Source organism: Genypterus blacodes, unplaced genomic scaffold (assembly GCF_046128005.1).
Source record: "Genypterus blacodes isolate CSIRO-AG114 ecotype Tasmania unplaced genomic scaffold, CSIRO-AGI_Gbla_v1 ptg000438l_1, whole genome shotgun sequence".
In the NCBI taxonomy this organism is placed as follows: domain Eukaryota; kingdom Metazoa; phylum Chordata; class Actinopteri; order Ophidiiformes; family Ophidiidae; genus Genypterus; species Genypterus blacodes.
In genome coordinates, this window is record NW_027467208.1 from 5,009,820 (window position 1) to 5,027,564 (window position 17,745).

At 46.5% G+C, this 17,745-nt stretch overlaps 3 protein-coding genes across 6 annotated transcripts; 1 reads left to right on the forward strand and 2 right to left on the reverse strand.

Moving 5' to 3' along the window:
* The first annotated feature begins 42 nt into the window (after nt 1-42).
* Nucleotides 43-11,512, forward strand: thrap3b (thyroid hormone receptor associated protein 3b). 3 transcript variants are annotated; one of them, XM_076139166.1, is made up of 11 exons: nt 1,786-2,154; nt 3,594-3,739; nt 5,339-6,193; nt 6,358-6,975; nt 7,095-7,261; nt 7,415-7,526; nt 7,654-7,729; nt 8,443-8,621; nt 8,842-9,091; nt 9,596-9,757; nt 9,851-11,512. In XM_076139166.1, exons 2-11 carry the CDS (start codon nt 3,612-3,614, stop codon nt 10,076-10,078), a joined length of 2,775 nt encoding a protein of 924 aa, XP_075995281.1. In that variant the 5' UTR covers nt 1,786-2,154; nt 3,594-3,611; the 3' UTR covers nt 10,079-11,512. The 3 variants fall into 3 exon arrangements, with proteins under 3 accessions (XP_075995279.1, XP_075995281.1, XP_075995278.1); XM_076139164.1 differs by lacking the exon at nt 1,786-2,154 and adding an exon at nt 43-108 and having other exon boundaries at nt 9,596-11,512; XM_076139163.1 differs by having other exon boundaries at nt 9,596-11,512.
* Nucleotides 11,513-11,622: 110 nt separating this feature from the next.
* On the reverse strand, nt 11,623-15,271 carry eva1bb (eva-1 homolog Bb (C. elegans)). Of its 2 annotated transcripts, XM_076139168.1 has the most exons (4): nt 15,176-15,269; nt 14,844-15,086; nt 13,008-13,149; nt 11,623-12,842 (listed from the first exon to the last, which is right to left on the reverse strand). In XM_076139168.1, exons 3-4 carry the CDS (start codon nt 13,072-13,074, stop codon nt 12,397-12,399), a joined length of 513 nt encoding a protein of 170 aa, XP_075995283.1. In that variant the 5' UTR covers nt 13,075-13,149; nt 14,844-15,086; nt 15,176-15,269; the 3' UTR covers nt 11,623-12,396. The 2 variants fall into 2 exon arrangements, with proteins under 2 accessions (XP_075995283.1, XP_075995282.1); XM_076139167.1 differs by having other exon boundaries at nt 14,844-15,271.
* Nucleotides 15,272-16,248: 977 nt separating this feature from the next.
* lsm10 (LSM10, U7 small nuclear RNA associated) lies at nt 16,249-17,626 on the reverse strand. Its single transcript, XM_076139419.1, has 2 exons — nt 17,518-17,626; nt 16,249-16,950 (listed from the first exon to the last, which is right to left on the reverse strand). Exon 2 carries the CDS (start codon nt 16,907-16,909, stop codon nt 16,499-16,501), a length of 411 nt encoding a protein of 136 aa, XP_075995534.1. The 5' UTR covers nt 16,910-16,950; nt 17,518-17,626; the 3' UTR covers nt 16,249-16,498.
* Nucleotides 17,627-17,745: the final 119 nt, after the last annotated feature.

Here is a 17,745-nt window from a genome sequence, read left to right on the forward strand (position 1 = left end):
TTTCTTCACGACTGTCATTCAGCTTCCTTGTTCACACTTTTGTCAGAACAAGGAAGCAAAGCACTCGGGTCATTCACGGCTCCCAGTTCTTTCAGTCGTCTCTACAAGGTGGGGCTTTTTCTTCTTTCTCTTACATGCTTTACAACTTTGATTGTCTTAAAATAAGAGATAGACTGAGTTTAGAAATGAATGCATCTGTGTTTGCCATTTCCCTTCACTTTCTAGGCATTTTACTTAAATTTCCAATGTAAAAATGAAAGCACAATATTGGTGGTTGTGCATGAAATAACACATTCAGTTGTCTTTCGCTACATAGCCATTGTTGTTGGTTGTGGAGAGAATGAAAGAGGAAAAGGAAACTATGCTGTGGCTTCTACCATGCTTCTTAGAAAGCACATTGTTGATTCACAGAAATGTACAGGATGAAAAAGGATTTTGTGTTAATCTGCTGTGGGTTAATTATATTTTGAATGTACATGTGAAGCCACAGGTTCCATTTTACTACTATGCTACTAAGTAAACACGCGTCAACGTAATCTCTACTAGCTTAGCATTCATCCTATTAGCTCACTAGTTGAAGTTATATTTTAACCTTTGGAATTCAAATGTCTGCTAAGAACATTAACAGCTTGTAACACTGAGTGACAAGGCGAGGAGAAATGTGTGCTCTCACATTGTAGCCAAAGGACAGACAGATTTACAGGGTTAAATTTAACCTTCGGCACGTCACAGCATCGCACACATGTGGCGCAAAGAAAATGACAACCAATAAACAGTGTTTACATATCTCTGTGTGAGGTTAACAAGGGGGGAACTTGGTGACCACATGCCTCAGTGGCTGGTTAAAATTCAGATGGGGACACCGAGTGCAGGCTTTGACTGCTGTGAAGGGGATGACATGTCTTTAGGCCAGAATGAATGGAAGAGTTAGATGTAACGTTCAGTCCTCGTCCTCGAATTGTTCACAGCCTCAATCACAGCATGGATATACTGTGTAGCTGAAGTAGAATAATAGACGCACTAGATTCTGTTGAACTAAAGGTGATTTATGAAGCTTAATCCACAAACTATTTTCTTATTATAGGCTTAAAGATGTCAATAACTTAAGTCACTTAAAAACAAAGTAAAAGCTTGTCTGTCTGTAATGAGGCTAAATTTAACAGTTGGCACAATTCAACAGACTCTTGACGAGCAGGGAAGAATTCATTCTAAAGACTTTATAACAGATCTGTTACTCGTTTTCTGCTGACACTTACACCATCATATCTCTGATCTCATGAAATGAAAGCGTGTAATATTACTAACGACTTAAAGTATCTAACAAAGCCACTTGAGTGCTGAAATTATAGGGGAGATGTGTTACAGTCTGACAAAAATAGTGTGCTACAAATAAGCAATCATGGCAAACACCCAAAGAGAAACTAAATGTGTCGGAATATCCTGCATAGATAAAAAAAAAAAAGAAGACAATTTGGAGTCAAAACCTAAGCAAATAAGAAACAACAACTGGTGATGGTTCATGTTGTTGGTAAACCATAGTATCAGTCTGTTTGTGTCTGCGAACAAAGCTTTTAGACCATAATGGACACACATGTAACTATTGATTGAACAAAGATGGATAAGTGGGTGAATTAAGATTTAGATGTATCAGCCTAGATCTAAAATGTGACGTATGTGGCTTTTTCAGACTATCTGCGGCGGCTTTACTGACCGAATTACAGTACAGTCTCATGGACACTGAGGAAATATGACCTCCTATTACGCTTCAACGCATCGTCACGTTGCCAACTCTCGCGAGATCTGAGCGACGTGCTGGAGCAGATAGCTAAGGCTTGGTCTCGTTCGTTAGCCGTCCTCTAAATCGAAATGTTTCTACAACCGAGCATTCCGCGCAGTTAGACAGAAACCGCAGTGGCGTCATCGGATGATTTGTGCAGAATGACAGACTAGCACGAACGGCTGGTCTCCATTTCAGAGCATAGCGTCCGTTTGGTTAGTCAGTTGGTAGCTTAGCTTAGCTAGTAGGGGCAAAAGCTAGGAACGCTCGGTCCGTGTAGTGAAACAGGAAGGCAGCACTCGGTGGGCAACCAAGCTTGGCCTCGCAGGTTTATTCACCGACAACACCAACCACAGGCCATTGAAGTCGAGAAAAAGGTAAACAAACTTCTCTTTCAATCTTGTATATTAACGAATTAAGCAGCTGTTTTAGGTAATAGTAGCTGCAATGAGCGAACGGGACGGTCTGTGTTAATGTTGGTTGCCAGGTGCCCGATCGATACTCAGGTTATTGGCACCTTCGTATTACCTTTTGGACCGTAAACATGACTTCTAATGGCGTGTGTTGGTAGAAATATATATTTCGTCTTAAACCGAGGTTACTATCACTCCAACATGTGTCCAACTGAGGCTATGTAAGGGAATTAATAATTTGTCCGTGTTTAACTCAGATATCCAAATTGGTCGATTAAAGGTTTAATCGACGAATCCATGATCAGACATTAACGTCGTTTGTTATACTGTTCGATACTATATACTACTTTCGTTGGTAGCAACTGTAATGTAAATAATGAAACCAGCATAGCTGCTTTGCATGTTTGACCAGAACCAGTTCTTTCCAACGTTTGCACGCACAACGTTGACAAACATACTCATCGTCCATGACCTATTGTCTACATGTTTAACTATTCAGTCAAGGGGGGTTGGGCTTTTATACCAAGTAAATAACGTGGTGAAAGTACTATTGCACCGTGTCGTCATGAAGACAGAGGGGTGATACTGCATCCAAACCCATTATCCTCTATATGGCACATCAGCTGCCATCTTGTGTCATACTGCACTATATATTAACCCACAGGAGGAGGATTCTACCAATAAGAATGTAGTTGTGCTGGGCTCTGGAGTGTTTTATATATTTCTCATTTGAGGTTCCCCTTGCTTGTTTTAAGGTGATTGAAAAGAACCCCATGTTTGTTAAAATCCTCAACCCAGATTCTGTATTCACTCAGTCAAGATGTCCACAATGTTCTGACCTCCACCAAGGAGTCTCTGTGTTCTGATGACATCACCTCAGAACGATGTAGTTAGCGGGATCATTGCAGCTGTTCTTAGGTAGTTGGATTATCGGGGTTGCATCCTTGCCATGGTGAGCTGCCAGCTTTCACTCTGGTACAACAACAGACGCCAGCTCCAGGCTTATGTGCACTCACGTCTATGCCAGTCCAGCTGTCTGTTCCAGATTCAAAGATGCTTGATCCAAACTGTTTTCCTCTGTGCTTTGTTGCTAATTGTGGCTACTGCATGTTTTTCATCTTGGTACTGTCAAGGTCAGGGGGTGCTTAAGGGGCTGTTTGTGAAAGGGTTAATCGCATAAGAGATGGGGGGGCTAAGGTGTCATGTACACTATCACAGGCACCACTGTACAGGCTTTTCTTTCAGATTGATCTCAACATTGGTTTTAAAGAACATTATTTGAAGTTCAGTTTAACCCTTTGTCTTACAGCATGTTTTCCGTCATCAATTATCATTTAGAGTTGTACGTCGCTTTAACATGCATAACAAAATGTCACTGGTCTTCCCTCCCCCGGTTTTTAAAGGAAGGTGAAAGAGTAAAGATGCCAAAAGCCCCAGAGTCTCCAGCGCGCTCTCGCTCCAGATCCAGATCACGGTCCAGATCCAGGTCTTACTCGAGATCTCACTCCAGAAGCCACTCGCGCTCAAGATCCAGGAAGCGTCGCTACAGGTGAATCCATTTACTGTTTTGTTGCTAGGCACCCTACACTCCTGAGAGACCCACCGAGCTGTTGCTTACACGTATCACGTTTGGGAATAGAGTAGCACCAGTGTTCTACCTTTCGCTAGGGCTCGTCGCTGCCATTCATTCTTTCTTTTGTAAGATTATGGGCCGAGCACTTCAGATGGTGAAATTTCGGAGTGAATTGTTTTTCCTGGAGAGTGTAGCTTCACTTCACGTCAGTGATTGGTGAAAGGGAAAAGGGAGTTGAAGGGGGGAGTGTCACCCGGCCTGTCTGTTCCACCCCCACCTCCCTCCCTCCCTCCCTCTGGTATGGATTAAAGCAGATTGAGTCCCACGGCGTTCCCATTTTTCCACTCCATATATCAGGCAACTAAAGTCTGTCCCTCACCAGTGCAGACGTCTCTGCTCTGATGAAAAAGCTGAGCCGGTAAGCAGAATGTCCAATCTGTAAGTCCGTCCTGTAAAAGCTTTAGTTTAGTATCTGTAGACGTGAGTTGAGTTACTCGTGGCCTCACATTTTCGAGGTTGCCGTGTGTTTTTGTCATGTTTTGCATGGCTCGCCCAACCTTGATTTACATGCTACTTTACATTTTGGAGAAAAGTTGTTGTTTTGTAATTGTGTGTGAAGAGCTCTAAAATGGGATTGGCTGTAGTCCTTTACATGCGAGGGCAGGGCAGGATGTCTTCATGTAGGTCTGGTTATTGTTGTAACAGTAAGAATAATACATTTAGTAGTTGTGGTTCATTTTATTTAAAGGCGCCTTTCAAAGACCGGGACTATACAATAAGAAGTCATAAAGTAGATATGAAAACATTGTCAGTGCAGCGTGACGCAGTAATGAACCGACTCGATGAGCCAGTTTGAAAACATTTGTTATGATGTCATTGATACCTGGCACTAAATCACATCTCGTCTTGTTATGCACTCCGGTTCACTGAAGCGTAATGTCGCGCGCCTTTGTTAAGAGTTACTCTGAAGTTGCTTGACTTGCACTGACAAAGCCACACACCCTAGCAGTTGGGATGAGTCAGAGACGCTCACTTCAGACATGACTGAGGTTCAGTGTCAAGTTCTACGAGTGTGTCTTCTGCCCTTCCAAAATTAGGTCGAGGGGCCGCTGGGGGACATTGTTAGGGTCACAGGTTTCCCCAACAAAATAGTTTGGATTAGGCGTTTGATTCACACCAGCATTTGCTTTCTTGTTTTTTGTAACTTTGTTGTTATTATTCTGTTAATATTTGAGCTCAGACACAATCTGGAAACACCCGATCCTTCATTATCAAAGAGCCGTAGTGATGTTTTTGTTAGATTACTCTACTCTCACACTTGCTTTCCGTAGTGTGGGTGGATTGTATTACAGGTAGAGTAATTACTTTATTGCTCTCACTCATCCATCACCAGTGTGGGGTCAGTGACAGCCTCAAAGACAGAATATACAGTAGGTTTTATACCCAGACAGTGGATAGTTTAGGTGTCTGTTTGCTTTCCTTTCTGATCCTACAGGTTGAAACCCGATAAGTCTCACCTCATGCTTTGTCTACTCTTACATATTTTTGCTTCTTCTGTCTGCTTGTCTCGTCCAGTTCTAGGTCTCGTTCTCGCTCTCGTTCGCATTCCCCCTCCTACAGAAACTACCCTTCCCGGGACTATCAGAACAACAGGGGTGGGGGCTACAGGGGCTATAACCGTGGTTACCGGAGGCCCTTCCACTACCGGGGCAGAAACCGAGGATACCACCAACGGGGTCACTACCAGAACAGGGGGGGAGGCTACGGCTACAAGTCCAACTGGCACGGCGGCGGCGGTGGTGGTGGTGGAGGAGGAGGAGGAGGAGGAGGAGGAGGAGGAGGAGGATGGCACGATCGCCACCATGACCAGGACCACCACTCGCACAGTCCTAGAAGGGGGCGCTCTCGATCCCGCACACCCAAGAAACGCACGGCCAGCCGCAGCCGCTCCCACAATTCCGACCGCTCCTCTTCCGGCCGATCTCGGCACTCCAAACGTTCTGGCTACTCCTCCCATTCCCGGTCCTCATCTCCTCGCAATCGCAGCAACAAGGGCAAGCACGGCTCCAAGGAAGCCAAGGACCGACCCGCAGAAAGCCAAGGAGAGAAATCGGGTCAGGCGGCAGATGGCAGTGCCATCGAGAAGGCGTCGGGTGGTAAATGGATCGACTACGACACCAGTTCCAAACAAACCAGCCCAGAGACAAGTCGCTCTGTTGGTAAGAAAGAGGGAACGCCGACCGGTCCTGAAATCAAAACGCCCGTTAGCGGCGGTCCTCTGTGGCGAACTGTCGGCAGCTCTTCTTCCCCTGTGCCGGAAAAGAGCCCCACCGAGTCCGGCCAAACATCCGCCTTCAGCGGCTTTGGGTTCTTCTCAAAGGAGGAGGTGAAACCAGGGGATAAGACTGTGATTTCTGCTGCCTTCAAAAAGTACGTCCTTTACCTCCTTTCCCATTCTTTAGTGGTTTTGCTATTTGTTTATTGTTTATCTGCATAAACTGGTCTCAAGTCCTTAACTGTAGTTTGGTTTAAAGCTTGAAGTTGCTGTAGGTTGAGTCCTGTAGGCTAAAGCTCAGTTTGATTTTCTGTTTCAGGTTTTTGGCAGAAAACAAAGGCAAAAAACAAGCGGGCGAAAATGAGAACGGCCGCGAAAAAGAGGAGAGTGGCACAGACAGAGAAGCAAAGAAACTCAACATCAAGTCAGGAGACCTCTACAACATCTCCACCGCAACGTTCAGCGACTCCAAGGAAGACAAGAGCTTGCCCTTCTTCAACGCCGGGGAAGAGGAGTTCCTCAAATCTCACGGCCTGAAAGACGAAGAGGACGCCGACGGTCATCCCGCAACCACCGTCACAGCCCGGGACATTTTTGGGAAATGGGGCGACGAGCGCAACTATCCAACTTCCTACCCGTCGGCGAAGGAGAAGAGCCGGAGAGACGTGGACGATTCGGAGGCTCTGGAGCACATGGAGGAGGAGATGTACCGCAGCCGCAAGCACAGCTCCAAGAAAGAGGAGAAGGCCAAGAAGAAGGAAAAGAAGGAGAAGGAGAAGGCCAGGAGGAGTCCGTCACCCGTCCCAGCACCTCCCAGAGTGAAGGACAGGCCGCTGTTCCCCGGTGCCTTTGCCCCCCGAGGGGAGTCGCCCGCACATCTGTCTGCATCCAGAGAAGACTTTGAACTCAAAGTCAGTTCCTTAGATGAAAAAGCCAGGTGTGTGTGTGGGCTGATGCTTGTTCCCTCTACTCCATACCGCAGTGTTACGTGTGTGTGTGTGTGTGCTCTGGACTCTCTCACATCTCTCTCTTATCTGTATCTCTCCCCTCTCGCAGCTCTTCCATGTCAAAGGAGCGTCTCATGTCCCGAGACCTGATGAATCCCACTAAGAAAGACCCAGAGTTCCTTTCCATTTTTCAGCAGATTCAGTCAGCGCAGCTCCTCCGCAGCCCCTCTGAGCTGTTTGCTCAGCACATTGTCTCAATCGTGCACTACATCAAAGGTACAGTCGGGTCTGGGTTCAGTCCAGCATCTAAGGACTCCAGATAACAGGACAGCAGCAGTTTAAAAAAGAATACATGTCAGATCTGTGTGTGTTGGCGTTCTCAGTCGGTGCTTCTGTGTGTAGGATAACGTGTTTGCTCTTCATTTCCAGCCCAACACTTCCGCTCGGCAGACATGACTTTAAGCGAGCGGTTTGCCATGTACCAAAGGAAAGCTGCAGAGGTAGAAATGATGAAGCCAAGGAAGAGTCCAGAAATCCACAGGTTGGCGTTCAGTAGAGCAAGATAATGGAAATAAGCTGTCGAATGAATTTGTGAATTTTAGTTTCTGATTTGATACAAACCTCAGGTCCGTTGTCTTCTGACTTGCCGCCCTCTGTCCTTCCCGTAGGAGAATCGATGTTTCCCCCAGTGCCTTTAAGAGGCACTCTGACCTGTTTGAGGATATGGAGGAGACGAGCTACAAGGTGACTCGCCCTTTTTCAAGTTCCACGTATTTGACAACAAGAAAATTTCATGACCCAAAGCAGCAGTATTCAGCTTTGTGCTTTTCTTTCAAAGGATGCATATTCTAAATCAAAAGAGCCCAATTGCGTTTTGTAAATGCCGAGCAAGTCCCCAGCCTATGAGATATGGTTATTGAGTGGGTATGTACAAACCCAAGCAAAGACTAAAAGGAAGTGAATTAAGATCCTGAGTCCAAGCCTCTCAAGGGACCATTATCAATGCCTTTACCTTGTAAGTATTTTTTCCTAAAAATCAAACACCAAAAGAACTGTGAAACGCTTAATTCATATTCAAATGCTTTATGCATGCTGCTGGTTCACACAGCTTTACATGTATATATTTATAAGTCATTGTATAGACCTGTAAGAAAACAAACCTCATGTAATATAATTTGGTATTCACTGCAAACAGTTGCTTTGCTGCAAATGTGTTAAATGATTCCACAGTGATGATGTAAGATGGCTGTAGTCAGGAGTGTGTTTCTGTCTTTACCACTAGAGGGAGTAGAATACCAAATATTGCATCTTGATGCTACAGTTGTACTTCAGTTCTGCATAATGTTTGGTTTGCCATAATGAGCGTTTTCATGTGAGGCAGTGAGTGTTGACATGTGACTTTCCCATCAGCGATGTGTGCGATTGGTGTCTGGGCTAACAAACCAATGTCACTGCAGGACCCAAGTAAAAAGTTCAAAGGCGATGTGATGGACCTGCGCTTGGATATTGAGAGGCGTAAGAGATTTGGTGGGAAGGAGGCGGAGTACAGACGTGAGGGGGGCAGCCCGGGAGGCTCCAGAGGACCCAGCAGAGGCAGGTCCTCTGAGAAATCCACCAAGCTCCACAAGAAGTCCAAGTAGGCACCATCTTCTCATTCCTAATGCACAACACTCCATTTAAAGAGGCTAGATGGATTCATGTCATGACATCATTTAGTCAATATTGGACAGACTGAATGTGCAAGCATAACACTTCTTATGTAATGTGTTAGGGTGTTATGTTGGATTGTAGAGGCGTACCTAATGAAGTGGCACCTTTACTCGCCTCCAAGCCTTAACCTGATTTCCTCCTCACAGGAAGGCCAAGAAGAAGCGCGATCGCTCTCCGTCCTCCTCGTCCTCCTCGTCCTCCCCGTCCCCTTACCCTCCGTCTTTCAGAGGCAAAGGGTTCATGGGAGAGGGGATGGAGCAAACGGAGGAGGGCTTCGGCCACTCGCGCTATCCCCCGCGGGACTACGGTGGCGGCGGTGGCGGCGGCCCTATGGACCGAGGGCCTCGGGAATATGAGGGACACAACATGGAGAGGGGCCGAGGACGCGGCGGCTTTGTAAGTTCCCCTGACAGCGCTCGGTTGATTATTTTTTTTACCATAAATTTGTTTTTTCACAAAGATGCTGAAATCTCATCTTCTTGCAATTCTCTGTCTTAATGGCACGACCGCTCTCTGCTCTGTACCTTCCTCCTAATGCTAAGGAACATTATATGGATGATGATAATGATGATGACACTCAATCATACATAATCCATGTACTACCTGATTTTATGAAGGTAATGTAGCACAATTTGGTAAAAACTCACCTCACCACCTAAAAGCCTCATTTCCAATAGTGTCATTTCTCCCATAATTAAACTGACTGTTCTCTGTGTTGTGACATTCCTGTCGTCCTTTTTGGTGCAATTTTTCTGACGTGACCCACCGGCTGATGTCCTAGATTTGTTTGCCTGTAGATTTGTGTCGACTTGCTTGGTAAACTAGAGACTCTGTGGTTGAAAGAATCCCGCCTGTTACGTCGCCGCACGCTTGACGATCTTCCACTTCTCTTGATTTCAGCACCCCAGAATCAGGGGAAGAGGTTGGAACAGGGGGAATTATCCTGGCAACAACAACAACAACAGCAACAATGGCAACCCCGCCACTATGAACGCCCCGGTGCGCCCCCCGGAGGAGGAGTGGGACCCGGAGTACACCCCCAAGAGCAGGAAGTATTATTTGGTGAGTGTCTGGAGCCACAAGCTGATTTTTGACACACACTGCTTCATTTGTGTGGAAGTCTTAATCCTCACGCCCGCCTGTGTGGCCTTTCAGCACGACGACCGCGACGGTGAGAAGACCTGGCTGGACAACCGCGGCCGGGGCAGAGGATCCTTCCCAGCTCGCCGGGGCCGCTTCGTCTACCGCAAGGGAGGCAGCAGCCCCAAGTGGGCTCACGACATGTTCCAGGGCGGCGAGGAGGGCGAGCTGGGCGACGACGGCATAGAGGTAGACCACAAAGAGTCCAAAGACGCCGGAGACGTCTCCGCCCCCAAGCAGTAGACGCGCCGCCCGTCCCCTTTGTCGCCACGTCTTCACCGATTCAGCAGGCAGATGTTAACTTCCGTAGCCATTTAACCGTCCTAGAGTCAGAGAGTTAACGGTGGCAACAAGAGGAAGGTGATCTTTGCCATTGACATCATCTCATAATTTAAAAGTGGGAAAAAAATTGTAAAGGAGTTTGAGCCCCGTTATAATATAGGTTTAAAAAAAAAGAAGAAATGTCTAATAGACTTGAGCGAGGTGTGACGTGTGAGGGAGTCATATCGGTGTGTGTGTCATGGAAACGTGAGCTTTAGTTCCTTTTAGCTTTGCAGTCGGTTGACATCCTGTGTATCTATAAGAGGTGAAAGTTCCGAGCGCCTTCAAAGTCTCTGGAAAAACCACGACAATATAGCAAATGCATTCGTGCCTTAGAAGAAGAAATGATAACACGGTGATGTGAAAGGACTACAGGAGGTTCAGCTCTGTAATCTGCGTATCTTCGTTTAGGAAGGCATTAGATGTTTTTGTTTTCTTTTGAGCTGTGATAAAATCGCGTGATGTTGCTGCATGAAATGTCAGGGGGAGGGGGGGGGGTTCGTATCTCGCTCGCTCCACGGGACCAATCAGAAGTGATTGCAGGTTCTCCTAATGTTGATTTAGAAAGTGAACCGACCTGAGTTATTTATCTCACCCCGGGGATCTGTTGATGGTCGTCACTAATGCAACCATTTCCATGTATAGTGCCACTTCACCTGCATCTCCACTAGGAAGTAAAGGCGTTCTACGTGCGCGTGTGTGTGTGTGTGTGTGTGTGTGCTGTATTCTCATTGACCGTGGATGTTTTTCAGTTGGTTTAAAAAGGATTAATTGGGGGAAATGACGACGCCAATGTTCTTGCTTTGCTTTAGAGCCCACACACAGATGTACTTTAGGTTTGATCCTCTGTCCTATCTGTCTTAGGTAAGTGGCTACCTTTTGTTTAGATTTTAAAGATAATTGCAAATGGTTGATGCACATATAGTTACGAGACGTTAATGATTGTGATTTTTTTGTTTCTGGAGTAACAAGAAAAGACTGAAAACGGTTCTTTGTGTAACGCACCAGTTGCAGTGAATCTCTCACATAGTGTCGGTAAACTGCAGATTAAAGCTCTCGTAGATCTCCACATGATGGATGAAGATAAAACAATTGATTTGTGACAAAAAGGCTTTGTCAAAGGTATGAATTAGTGTATATTTTTCACGAGTCGAAAACAAACTAGCCTAACTAGTGTTGTGCGTCACACTGCTGCTGTGTGTCCCATTTTGGACTGTACATAATTGCATGTACTAAACAGGACTGTAGGACTTTTCTTCTGTTTAATCTGAAGCCCATATCTTCTGTTTTTTACTGTTCTCATGAGCTTCGGGTTGTTTGTCTTTTAATTTTCAATAAATTCTTTCTTCAATTCAAGTCGGTGCTGTGACTTTTCCTCTCACACACAAGCTGCAACATCCTGAGGACGAGGAATGTTAAGGAGAACCCTCAGTGTTTACTGGTATCTGATCATTTTTTAAGGATGGTCAGTCATTCATTTATTCAATTTGGCACAGAATGAGCACATAACTGACATCAGGTCCAGATCACTGTCACTTCGGTTGTATCCAGAGTTGTTTTCTTGGATTCCTGCAACAATCCGCTATTCACCAAGTGTTGCTGACGACAGGACACTTAATGGACACAGGACACAAGGAGTCCATTTGGGAAAGAAACAGCCTTTTCATGCAGGGAGGTTCTCTGGCAAAAGCAGGAAAATTCAGCCATCACAAAATAAGAGCGGTCTCCTGGGAGGCAGCTCAGATCCACTGGGGAAGCTCTGCATTGGTAATATCTACAGTACGGCAGAGGTAAAGAGTCCTTTCATAGCTCCAAACAGACAGGGCTTTACCAGAGCAGCGACGGAGACCACAGTGCTGGGAATTCTGGAGAGGGAAACGCAGGAAGTGACGAGGTCAGAGACACAAACCAGCGCAGAGGGAAAAAGGCTGCAGGGTTTCTGTGGGAAACGGTCTCCTCTCCTAAAATTAGCCCACCCAGGATTTTCTCCTCCTTGGGATTAGTTTGACATTAATTATCACAGATGGACTCTGGAATGTGGTTAAATTGAATGTATGGTTTCATTCACCCAGTTGTTTAAGTGTCATTCACAATGCAAATATGCTGTAAAATACACATCAAGCCAAAAATGCTGCTTATAAAATCTGCCACAACATGAGAGATTATAACTTTCCATCCAGCATCCGTGTCTGTCCCTTTACAGTCTGTGGTGGCTCGGTTGGACACGGACAGAGTGTGTGTCAGTGGTAATGCACCCTGCCGATGGTCCCCGTCCCCGTGACCAGGATGTCCGGCTGCCCGTTCCTCCATATCTCCCTGACGATGCGTTCCCTCTCCTCCAGACGCCGAGCCTTCTCTAGCTCCTCAGCCGACGCAAACACGTTCATGCTCCTCAGGGTCCCGTTGGACTGGCTGCTGAGCTCACTGGTGGGTTCCACTGTCACTTTGGGGATCTCATCCTCGTCCTCATCCCCATCGTCCTCGTCCCCGACGCTCCCGTCCTCCTCATCCTCTTCCTTGCTGGACTCTTTAAGCTGTCTCCTCTCTGAGGACGCGGGGGCTCTGCTGGGTGGCCGACGAGGTCGACGAGGCCTGCAGGCGAAACCCGCCACCATCAGGCACAGCGCCATGAGCAGGCCGAAGCAGACGCCCATCATGAAGTAGAGGGCAAAGCTCTCTGGATTGGCTGCGTGGATCAGAGACAAAAGCACACAAACTGCTTGTGAGCAATGGAAATTAGCGTTGCCACACGATAGTCAACAAGTAGATATGTCAAGGTCAAAGTGATGCAACAATCCCTGGAACTGACTGTGGAGAAACGGCCAAACAAACCATTAAAACATGAATTTACCTCTGATGTGAGCGTAGGTTGCCATGCTGTTACTGAGCAGCTCCATGTCTCTCTTCACAGGATCCATCTCGGTTCACTCCGGCTTCAAAACTATCATCACCAGGGCGTTACGCAGAGATCCCTGGGCCGTCCATACGCAGCCCTGTCGCACAGAAACACGATGACTTAATAAGGAACATGCAGTGTCAAGGATGCCTGAGCTCATCCTGAAGAGGCCAAAAGCCTGACAAGACCGTTACTCCCTAACTCCTCCCATCATTCCTCTGATTTTAAATAGGGTCAGAGGTCACTGGTGGAGGACATTGTGTTCCTCGTAAGTTTTTTACAGTGGGCTTGCAGTGAAGACAGGGACGGAAGGGGGGGGGGGGTGATGTTTGTATTAATGACATCAGCGTCTGAGGAGTCGTTTCTGGTGCAAAGCGTGCAGGAACTTTGACACGTTGGCTTTCAAGCGTGTACTTAAGTCAAAAAGAGGTGACAGTGAGAAAACAAGGGCCTGGGGGTGAATGCTGGTGAAACGGGGGAGGAGAGGGGCGACCTTAACCCCCCCCCCCTCTCTGATGGTCCCACAGTTACAGTAAAGCTTAATGTAAACACGATGACTGATGTTTCCCACCCGTTACCGTTCCCTGTCATTACAACAACAATGTGCGTGGGAGCAGAATGTTTTCCTTTCGGCTGTTTTCTCTCCAGGGAAAATAGAAATCATTGCCCTGCTCCAATCTAAGCCATTGGGGGCCTGGAATCGTTCTCCCTCCCTGATCTTTATCCGGCTGACTCTTGGCAGACCCCGTGAAATCGCCCAGACTCTTTTTTTTTTTTGTTGCAGTGCTAGTCGCTGATTGAAGGCCCACCGACTCATGGGGGGAAACTTCTGTTCTGCGTTTACCGGAACATGTCACAATCTGCACCCTCAATTTGCGGCCCCCAGACCTTAACCGCGTAAGTGGGGCAATTAAGTTTCAGGTTCACCTCACATAGAGTCAGACAAAGTTTTCATCTAATTAGACGTTCGGTGATTGGATGATGTCGTTCCGCTTGCACGACCATCAGACGGTTGCTTTTGCACAAACGGCACCCAAAATTCTCCTCCCTTCACCTCATGCTCCTTTGTTCTCTGTCACCACTTAAAGGATGTGACTATACATATATTTTAACACGGGGACGTTGTGGTGAAGTTTGCCCCCGGCTGAAAGAACCACACCAACGCCAAAAGGAGACAAACGGCCATTTTATACGGCCATAGTCTCCGGCAGACAGATTTAACACCTCACATTTCCAGACAAGTCCAATAACCTCTGGAGTTAAGCGCCCTCATGCACGGACCAGCAGCTGTAGCTGTTTATGTGACCCATAAAACACTCCAGTTCAACCCTCCCACACTTCCTGCTTAGATAATCCTATTTAAGACAAAAGTGAAACCCAAAACCATTCAAAATAAGACTGTTGTTTTACAGTAGCACCCCCCCCCCCTCCCCAACACACACACACTCACACACCCTCACACCAAACCTCTACACTCTCCATTCCTGCCCTCAGTTTTAAATCACAGTGGATTTCTACTCTGCTGCTTCTTAAGAATATAATAAATCTCACATTACGAGCTGCTTCCTCTGCCGTTTGCCTCTGATTTAACTTTGAAAACGTTGGAAGATTTCTTTGCAGCTTCTGCGCCTGTAAACATTATTTTATAGTCGGCGGTTTTGTAAAGAACGGGCTGCAGGCTCTGCTTATAAACTAGTTTGTTGCCTTGTTTATTGCCCGAAAGAAGACTAACTGGATTATATTAAGTTAACTGGTAAATACAGATAAACTCAGTCACAAGACATCACTCACCTTATTCCTTGGATGAGAGCTGGATTTCCTTAATGTTTCCAATGAAGAATCCAAAAATGTACTTCCAAATTTGTCAGCCAGAAACGTAAAGACAACAAACCCATCACGCTGGGAGGAGAGCGGGTAAAGAGTGTTGGAGGAGCTTGATGCTGCTGCTGCTGCTGCTGCTGGACTCTGTTTGTCTGCAGAGTCCTCAGCTCCTGTCCACTCCCTCTCCTCCTCAGAGGGAGGACCAGACAGGGACTGAGACACACACACACACACTCACGTTAAGAAGGAGGTGTTTCCTTACAGATCGGTGACACTGACGGGTCCGACTCACATCCCAATACCTGAAATAGAGACCAAAAATCCAAGTAGGGTCCTCGCTCCAGCAGGCTTCTGACCAGAGGGAGTTGATCTCTGCTCAGACGCACCACACTGAGGTCTGTTCACTGTTAAAGCCAGGAGGGTGGAACAGGAAATAGCTAGACGGCTGCCATGGGCACAGGGCCGCGCTGCTGTGGGGGCCCGTGGATTAATTGAGCTCTTTGTGTTGTAATCTTAGTTTGTTTTGGTTGGTGGTGGTGGAGGAAGGAGCTCAGCAGTGAATGTCCGCCCCTGGACCGATCGGAGGGGCGAGCAGGTGCTGGTGTGTTGGGTGGGAATCTGTGCAACACTGACCCGAGCTGTGTATCATAAAGGGATTGTTCATGCGGCTGAGCTGTGTGCGCTTCAGTAAAGTGCTATTCTGAGTTGAGTGAGTGTTGATGTGGCACTTGGGCCGGTGTTTTTCACAAAGCGGTAGGCAGTTATTATGTGGGTTGCTGTCACTCAGACGATCTCAGCGTTGGTTTGAAAGAAAACACAGGCAAGAGAAAAATATCTCCCAAAAACCACGAGCAGGCCACAGACAAAACAACGATCCAGCTGCCCGGGGACATTCCTCAGACCTGCGAGGACCTACTCTTCTTGCGTTACACACTCACATCGACACTCCAGGCCTATTGTTGTTGTGTCAGGCCTGTCCTCTTCCTGACGCCACCAGGCAATAACAAACCCCTTTTGCAAAATTCCTCAATTTCTGGCATATTTGTGCATTAGAGAACACTGAGGTGGCACTTTTCAGGGGAAACGCTCTCTTTTGCTTCCACTGCTCATTCTGCCCAAACAAACTTCCATCCGTCTCCACAGGAAGTCCCACCACCAATCACAGGAGAGTAACAGCTCAGCGTCCTGTTTGGTTTTCCCCTGCAGCATCTTATTATTGATCATGACTAATGTTTACCCACATGTGGACAGTAATCAACAGACAGTGCTGCGGTTTGTGCCACACCCCATCTCATGGTTAATTGTCATATGCTCCATTAAATACACTGTAATTTACTGTGGAGGGCTCCTGAGGTGAAGTACAAAAACAACAGTATGATTTAGAAGCATCTTTATTTACAGTTTCCATCCATATTTTACAAAACTATTCAATCTTCGCTGCCAAAAGAAAACGTAGATGCTTCTTCACTGCTCGGAGTTCATCAAGAACAAATAACACACAGTCCAACATCATCACATCATTGTTCTGGTCGTCTTCCGTGCCTCCATCCATTTTAGGTTCGGTCTTGACCTCAAAGTGGCACGACACTGTTGGGTTTTGTGTCCTTTTATAAAGAAGAAAAATGTTATGACTTCTTCTTGGCGTACTCCCGCCTGCCACCGCCTTGGCTGCCAAAGTTGCGGACCCGGTGGATTTTGGCCAACTGGCCCTGTATGGTCTCCTTTATGTCAAAGTGGTCAGGGATGTGAACGTACCGGACGTTCCTGCCTGTGACAAACAGGTCCTGCAGCTTTGTGAGCCGACCCCGCCGGTCACGGAACAGCACCTCCTCCAGCCGTATGTTCATGAAGGCGTCCACGTTAACCACGCGGCCCCGCGCCGTGCTCTCGTCCCTCAGGTCCACTGTGGTCACGGCTCCCTGAAGGCCCTGCAGCAGAACCACCAGGCTGTTCTCTGCGATGGTGCGCTCCCTTATAGAGGCATCGACCGACGTGGAGCCTGATGGTGAGGACTCAGCAGGCCCCTCTGACTCCATGGATGCTGATGAAGAGCTTCTCCAGAGGTAGTAAGTAATACCTGTAAAAGAGATCTCTGTTGTGAATCATCTTGAAACCTTGTGTAACACAGACAAACAAGTTGAAAACTCAAAATTATCTCCGGATGGCCCATAATTACGCAACATTAGTACATATAATTAGGTTTTAGTTAAAATGCCAGGCAGACCTCTACAAGCACCCTATTGAGAGCACTTCTGGTCATGTGTCAAGTTATGTGTTAGCTCTTTGTTATGGTGAACATTTGGAAGAACACAGGTTTAAATAGTTCCATTAATGATGCGTTCAGGTGCAGAGGCTGGATCCCGACACTGTGAATTATTAGTCTGATGTTTTTCGTTCTTCTATTCACTTTGTAAGAGCTTCTACCCCGCTCAATACTTATTATACACATTTTAATATATCAGGAAACCACTCGTTAATTGTAATACTGAAAACCATTTCAATGCTATTATGTGCGTTCATACATGTGTTCGTCTTTGTCTGAGTTAACAAAAACTCAAACATTATAGTTAGCGTTAGCATAATCCCGGGGCTCTAATAAACTTAACAACTATAGTTACACCTTAATGTTAAACGGTACACTTACTAGTCCCGGTTGAAGGTTTATTTCAGGCGAAAACCTGGTAAAGTAGAAAGAAAATGACCATTAACAGCTATGAAGACGTAGCTGCTCCACATGTAAACAAACAGGAAGAGCTGCGTCATGACGTTTCATTTTACGCGCCCGCTATTCAACAACAAGGATCTGATTGGCTTATTAATATCACGTGACACAAAAAGCCAGTACTTCTTTTGCACAATTCCGGAACCATAA